The 7964-nt window shown below is 32.6% G+C and overlaps 1 protein-coding gene across 2 annotated transcripts; it reads right to left on the bottom strand.

The window, feature by feature from the left end:
* Positions 1-3076: 3076 nt before the first annotated feature.
* On the bottom strand, positions 3077-7580 carry Sec15 (exocyst complex component Sec15). Of its 2 annotated transcripts, none has more exons than XM_018517784.1 (13): positions 7424-7580; positions 6565-6730; positions 5935-6221; positions 5750-5852; positions 5400-5639; positions 5166-5333; positions 5023-5094; positions 4799-4933; positions 4337-4707; positions 4033-4267; positions 3816-3957; positions 3544-3730; positions 3077-3452 (listed from the first exon to the last, which is right to left on the bottom strand). In XM_018517784.1, the coding sequence occupies exons 1-13, from the start codon at positions 7489-7491 to the stop codon at positions 3326-3328; spliced, it is 2301 nt and encodes a 766-aa protein (XP_018373286.1). In that variant the 5' UTR covers positions 7492-7580; the 3' UTR covers positions 3077-3325. The 2 variants fall into 2 exon arrangements, with proteins under 2 accessions (XP_018373286.1, XP_018373285.1); XM_018517783.1 differs by lacking the exon at positions 7424-7580 and adding an exon at positions 7099-7305.
* Between the last annotated feature and the right edge of the window lie 384 nt (positions 7581-7964).

Below are 7964 nucleotides of genomic sequence, written 5' to 3'. Positions count from 1 at the left end.
CACGAGCAACGAAAGGTGAGAATCATCAATCTGGCCAGAAGAAAGAAGAGTATCTAAACGTAGTAGGTTGGTGTGTAACACCATTTTAAGTTTTTAAAAGAAATATGTACACTGAGAAAAAAAATTTGTTCAACGAACTAAATACATTTAGTTGTTTGCAGATTTGATTATTTCATCAAATTTTATTTAATTGAATTTAACCGTAATCTGCTTAACGAACTATTCAATGTTAAATAGACTACGGTTAAATTTAGACAAATAAAATTTGTTGAATTAACCAAATCTGCCAACAACTAAATGTGTGCAGTTAGTTGAACAAATTTTTGTTCTCAGTGTATAAAAATAAACTCAATATTCGGGAGGGTAATTTGCTCGCAAATTGCAAGTTCTTATATTTTTTGAAATGTTGCTTATTTAAAATACAAAAATAACCAATAAACAACAGGACTAATGAGAGTCAGCGCGGATAATCAAGCGCAAGTTTTGTAGATTTTTGTAATATACAAAACTTGCGTTTGATTATCCGTGTTGACTCTCATTAGCTCTGTTATTTGTTAATTTTTTTTTGTGTTTTAAAAATTGAAAACCTGTTTTAACAATTAGTGTTTATTACCTATATATTATTATTATGATCGCGATTAGGTCATCCCGCTGAATTTATCAGCATGCGATAGGAGATGGTTAGGCGTTAGCTGCATTCAACAGAAAAAGCAGCTTTGCAATTGTTGCAAAATTCTTCAATATGATTGGTTTATACATTTAAATCCATAAGGAATCAATTGTATTAAAAAATTTTTTACAACAATTGAAAAGCTACTTTTTTTTAATTGTGGAGAAGGACTTTTCAATCCATAAAGTCTTTAAAAATTAATGGTAAAACAGGACTTCAGCATCCCCTTAAAAAGTTGACAGAGAGGTCAGAAAGCCATTCAGGGGAAGAAGAAACAATTGACAAAAAGTTCTGAAAAAATTCTTAAAGCTCTACGAGAAGAAAAACAATTTTTGTTTCTTGCTGTTTTTCTGTAAAGTTGATAGTACTTAAGTAAAAAACTATTGAAAACCAATATTCGGCGATTTTTAGTAACTAATATCTTGTTAATTATTGCGAAAATTGTAAAATGGTAGAGGACTTTTCGACTCTGCAGTTAATTAGTCCGTTCTATCCCTATGCGAGTTTTATCGTTACTTATCAAACACCCTGTATAGACTAATAAATATTAAAATTTTTCTTCTTTTTTTTAATGAATTTGGTAGCTTCCAATAAATATTCCATGCTACCTGATAATGTGAATCCCGATAATATCGATGAATACTTTAAAATTGTTACAATTTGCATCACACACGTAAACTGTACCATATACAATACATATGTATTTATGTGTATTATTAATATTTGTTTTACTTCTACTATATTGCATGGATTTGTCGTAAGCCAGGCATTGTGCTATTGGTGTCATTTTATTGGAATTATTGTTGATTTGTATTTAATCTCTATGTTAATATCTCAATAATGTAACTCTTATATATTTCTATATTAACTTATATATATTTAGTTTACATTTTGGGGGGGTACGAAAAATTTTGGCGTTATTAATGGCGTAATGTCGTAAATTTCTCGTGATCGAATGAACAATTATATCAAACTTTTTGTATAATTCCAAGAATAATTATACTATATATGATGTGTAACAATTGGAACTTGATACATATATCATTCTTCCACTGTACAGTGATTGTATGATGTGTAATCTATTTATATAGAATATAATAATGCCAATACAGAGGAAATTCAAATAATAGGTATATAATAGATATTTCTCCTCATATTAATTCCTGCGTATTTATATATTTATATATGTTGAAAATAATTTGAAATCAATAAATAATAAAAAAATACTTAAATTTTAAACTTCAATTTCGATATAGGCTCCAATGAATAAATTCAAATAAAATGTAATAACAAGGCTAAGGAGCCAAGCCGGTTAATGCTTAATGTATATTTACTTAATGTATATTTAAAATTTGTACTCATACAAGTACTTTGCATCTGTAGAAATTTGATGTACTATTGATAGGGTGAACATTGGAACACATTGTTTGCGTATGTAATGCTAATTTATTTGGTGACAATGAAGGCCTGATATAAAAAGGTCGAAACGTATGTTTTATTATTTTTAATAATAAATATTAACTTTATTATATATATTTTAATTTTAATTTTGTAAATACACATTAAGCATTAACAACCGGCTTGGCTACTTAGCCTTGTTATTACATTTTATTTAAAAAAATACTTATAAAATATACAAAGTATTATTAAGGGGCTTGTAGGTGTGAAAAACAAATATAGTTTCATAATAAATATTCATTGTTAAGAGTCACGTTTTTGCAATAATATATAAAAATTAGTATATATTTACACATTTCCAATATACAGACGTACATACATACATACATGTATATATACAGGGTGTCCCAGAATATCTGGGATAGTGCTCGTGTACAGGTAGAGTGGATTAAACTGAATGGAAAAGTTCTCTAGCATTTTGTAATTTTTGTGATAGTATGTAATGGTATGTAGTAATCTTGAGAGTGAGTGGCAGAGTAGAAGCACTGGTCTGCTATGCTGGAGATCCCGGGTTCGATTCCCGGTAAAACCAAAATATTTTCATACACTCGTTCTCCTCTCGGAAGGAAACGGCAACCCACCGAGAGTATTCTTGTCCAAAGAACACTTCTCTAAACAAAAACTTCGTCGTTTCGGAATCGACTTTAAACTGTAGGCCCCATATGAACTGTATACAACCAGCGTGCACATCATATGCTGGATTCACCCTGCATCTGATTTGCGTCGTACGATGCTCTGCAACCAATCAGAAAACAGGATTCCGATGATACGAAGCAAAATCCATCGGAATCCTGTTTTCTGATCGGATGCAGAGTGAATCCAGCAATTGGCATATGAGAAGAAGTCACCACGTTTGGACACGAGCAACAGGACTAAAAAAGATGTAATAGTAAATGCAAGCGCGCGGCAAGATACAATTGCATAAACAGTTATTTTCTTTTGCCGTCGTACGTTAATACTGTTGTCGTTTGTAGTAAACTCCCGACCTAATGACTACCGATGAGCGTGTACTTGGGGGGTAGGTCAGGTAGATGCGCGCTTATTTGGCGATCTTTAGAAATTAATATTTCGTTAACTACTACGAAAATGGAAAGATGATAGAAGATTCTTTTCGACTCAATTTAATTCGCTCTATTTGCACACGAGCTTGTCCTAAATATTCTGGGACTCCTGTAAATATATAATTGATTTCAACTCCTATTGCTGTTGAGTAGTCTGTGCTAGTTGACGTAATTGCTTTAATACAGTTTCAAGCAATTTCTTTTTGTCTCTTTCACTTTTTTTTAACACAGAGAACACCGTTTTCTTATCAGATTCTTTCAATCTAAAAACATATGTTAATATATCAATACAATGATGCACATTACTACATACAAAACAAATATGCAAATAATATATATATGTATAGTATGTACTTTTCCAGCAGAAGTACAGCCATATTTGGGGTTACTAAATCATATTTACTAGAATCATGACCGTAATCGTGAAAATAAGTAGGCCAGTCCCAACTCATAAATAAATCTAGTAACTGTCGCAATTGTGAGAAGTACTGCAACAAGATTCCTTCTGGTAAACCAACGACTGGTTCAGAAGCAGCAAATTCTGAAAATTGTAATAATTTGAATTTTTATATTCAAAAATATATATTATGATGAAACATTATATAAAGAAAAATATAAAACTTTACGTTCACACTGTATCGTATCTAAATTGACTTGCTGCAATGCACCCATAGATATCTGTTTCACATCTTCACTAATTAATATATCTAATATAGCTTTGGCGATGTGAGAACACGCGGATTTGCATGCTACTTGAGCTACTTCACCCTGAAATGTCAATTACCGTTTATTACGTTCCAAAAATTGCATACGTAACCGTATGTATTATATCACAATATTTACCGGTAAATTGGTGAAACATGTGAAAGTGCTCTGTAAAAACGCAATAAGATCTGTAATGAATCCCGAGGCATGTCCTTGAGGTTCCGTCAAGTTCCAGTCGTAATTCTCTAATTCCAAAAATTCATCCAGCTTATTTTTCAGTTTATCGCAAATTTGCTTCTCAGCATCTTCACGTGCAACTCGAAACATAGCAGATTCCACGTCCATACAACTTAATTGACCTTGATGAGGTGTGCTAAAAAAATTATATATGCTTAGTGGTTCACAAAAGATATAATAATATTATTATATATTAGATGTTTACCCAGTAATATTAGTCACAAATTCTTCTAAATACTTCGTAGATTTCTCGAGATATCCGGTATTTATAATAATTTGTACTACTTGTAAAAGTGCTAACGATGGTTTGCGAAACAACGATGATAAGCATCCACTGAAAGTTCTTGTTAATAACAAATTTGTTGATTTGCATATCATTTCATCAATTTCTGTTTGCGTGAAGTTCAAATCCTCTGAGAATTTTAAGCAAGCGTAGATAAATTCTTTCACTTGCTGGTACACCTTCGGTACCATATCAGAAAATGGAAATTTCTTCGGAAACTCGGCCTTTTGCAATTCATCGTCGTGATAAGGAAATAGATTCAAAACTTTGTCGTATTCTGCTTGTGTTGTAACCTGGAATGTGATGACCGAGTAAATATAAAAAATAATAAATCATTCTCTGGTTATAGGGATTAAATGTTTCATAAGTATGATTGATGATCACTTGAATTGGTAGGAAACTATCTTCGTCCAAAATATCTCTGAATACTTGAACCCAATGTTGCATCAACACTTCGTTATAATGTACTCTAATTTCTTGTAACAAATCCCATAATTGTTCTACGGAGTAGCCATAATCCTGTTTATAAATAATGGAAAAAAAATCGTTTAAATCATATATATCCATACCATATGAACAATAAAAGATGAATGCACTTTGCTACCTACCCTTAAAGTAGTATTGAATAACATAATAAGATTTTTTATTTTTAATATAAGTGTAGCGTCTGTGCAACATGCCTAAAAAATATAATTCTCTTATATTAATTATAATTATAAAATATAATAAGAGTGTGTGTATAATAATTTACCGAATATGTGCGCAAAGCATACACTATAGTAGACAAAGCCTTGGTCCAAAGCTCATCCAAGTATGAGCGAGTAGCTAATCCGTTACCTGTATTCAATATATGATCCTCTACCACAAAGAAACCAATGATACCGTGTAAATAAGTCTGATATTCGACTATACTCTCGTGCTAAAAGTAAAAAACCGTCTCATTACTGGAACACAGACATGAAAAATATTCAGTGACAGAATTTACCATATTGATAGGTGGCTCCAAAACTAATTCAGCTTGCTGTTTTCTTTGTTGTCTATAATACAGTTTAAAAGTTTCTCCTTCTCTGAGCACAGTATAGATATGCATACATCGATATACAGGACTGAAATCCATTAAATCTTGGGCACTTAGTTCCTCCTCGATCTCGTTTGACTGATTCGCGTAAGTTCTCTTTTTTTTTCTTCCTATAATTTCTGCTTCAGTCGCTAACTGTTCAGCGGTCTGATATAAAAAGTTGCTAAAGTTGACAAATTATACATAGATAATAAGCCTACCTAGATTATATACCATATGATTATAGACATTAAATAAAAATAAAAGAAAATACCAACATGTCTCATTGCAACTTCCCCGATTTTTGGTGAATGCTTTATAATATTTTCTAGAAAATCTCTTAAATCAGACATAGATGCATCTTTTATATTTTCACGCAATCTAGAAGAAAGATAATTCTACAATATTTTGCAGTTACATATAATACAGAGATACTAAAAAAAGATTTTTTTCAATCACTTACTGTGGAATTTGTTGAGTAATTTGAGAGGAGAACCTATAATTTGTAACTTTCGGTAAATCGTGATGCTCCAATTGCTCCAGTGTTTTCAAGGCTGGATAGTAACGTTTATCTTTTAATTGTTTTTGCAACTTTGCATACGCGGCTAAGACAGGAAGGCACATAGTGAGACTGTCTACAGCAGCAGCCATGTTGCTCTCAACTTTGCGAGCTTTTACGAGTTCCTCGCCTTTTTCGATTACTTTGGTAGATGTGGTGGTGATACATTTGTCAAGCTCCAATATCTCTGCCTATATAATGCTGAGGTTGAATTAAAGAGTAATTTACATATACATTGGCTGCCAAAAGTTTCAGGCCAGCATATAATTTCATAATAATTTTTGTCAATATTGTTTTCCCGTTTAAGAATATATTTAATAGAATTATTATTGCAATCAACTTAAGGACACAGTATTTTAAATGCTAGAATATATTGAGTACTTGTATATTAAATCTTTATTTGTAAAGATTCTTTACCTGAGCATACAATAAAATTATTCAGTGACTGAAAACTTTTGGTAATCCTGCTAAAACATTGCTATATCATAGTAAATGTTTTTATTGTCGCTAATTATTTTCAAACATAAAACTAACATTTAATTGTTGCGCCTGTGAGCGAACTTGCAAGAGCTCTCGAACAGAATCGTTAAATCCCTGGTAATGATGATTGCACATTCTCTCAATGTCCTTGTCGTGAGCCTTAATACGATCGTCGAGTTTTTCCATAAATTTCTGATGCTCGTGACCATCGTAAATCGCCCTGCAACATAAATTAAATGTGACGACAGTTCTCGTCATCTTTTACGATGAATACACATTCATTAGTACTACACTAAACTAATGTATAAAGGCTGTTTTACATAAAATATCTCAATATGTGGCAACACATAATATAATCAACTTTGACAAATACATACATATTGTTAGGCAATGTCATAATATCACAAACATTTTTGAGTATTTAATTATTTAAAATATTTATATGCTTTAGATTTGGCTTTGATAATTTCATGCATAGCAACTTTTAGTACGCACTAATCTAATATTATGCAAATAGCTGAATTCACTGTTAATAGTAATAACAGTACAGATTTCTAAATTCTCCACCATTTGTCATCCTGATAATACCTGAAAACGAGGCCTATGCTATTAGTGTCGGTCGATTCTATTTCATAAAGTAAGTATTCGTGCTTCGGCACCATCGATGACAGAAGATTTTGTGATAAACTAATTGACATTTTCAACAATGTTGCGACTGCAAATTTGCTCGAAAAATTCGCTCGAGAATATGAGTTGTACGCGGTGAACGCGTCTACAATGCCATCCCTCTTTAAAGGGATGCCACCCCCTCAAGTGCGCATATGCGAGCTCATTGTATCTACGTGAAGGGGGTAGATTTTGGTGGAGCGCGTATTTTAATCTGGGACCTCTATCCCTGAGCTAATTCGCTTACCGGAACGTTGGACCCAGATAATCGTCGATGCCTTCGATCTCCTGGATCAGAATATCGTACCGTTGCATCGTGATGAAATTTCAAAATTACAAAGCTGTCAAGCAACAATTTTGACCGACTCGTCCAACTGACTCGTTTGTTTGACAGATCAAGCAAAAAGGTCTTATTCTCACTATTCTCAGACTATGTTTAAAGCCTGCGGCACACGATGCTTGTTTTCCTGCTGGATTGCTAGCTGGATTAGAATCTTGCCACTGTATTGGCTGCGATGCTGGTATCACATCCAATACGGTGGCAAGATTCTAATCCAGCTAGCAATCCAGTAGGAAAACAAGCATCGTGTGCCACCGGCTTAAGTTGTGGTTTTCTTATTTATCGTTAGTTTTATTGATAGCAAATCATAATTTTACGTTTAATCATACAGTTTTCAACACATTTTATTAGAGAAAAGCCTGAGAGAGCTTAATAGCGTATTCGATTACTTACTCGACCCGACTCTGAGTCAACAGTCTGTTCTTTTTAACTGCATTTCTTACACAAT

The sequence above is a fragment of the Trachymyrmex cornetzi genome, unplaced genomic scaffold (genome assembly GCF_001594075.2).
Source record: "Trachymyrmex cornetzi isolate Tcor2-1 unplaced genomic scaffold, Tcor1.1 scaffold726, whole genome shotgun sequence".
Taxonomy (NCBI): domain Eukaryota; kingdom Metazoa; phylum Arthropoda; class Insecta; order Hymenoptera; family Formicidae; genus Trachymyrmex; species Trachymyrmex cornetzi.
This window is presented reverse-complemented; position numbering and strand designations above follow the sequence as displayed.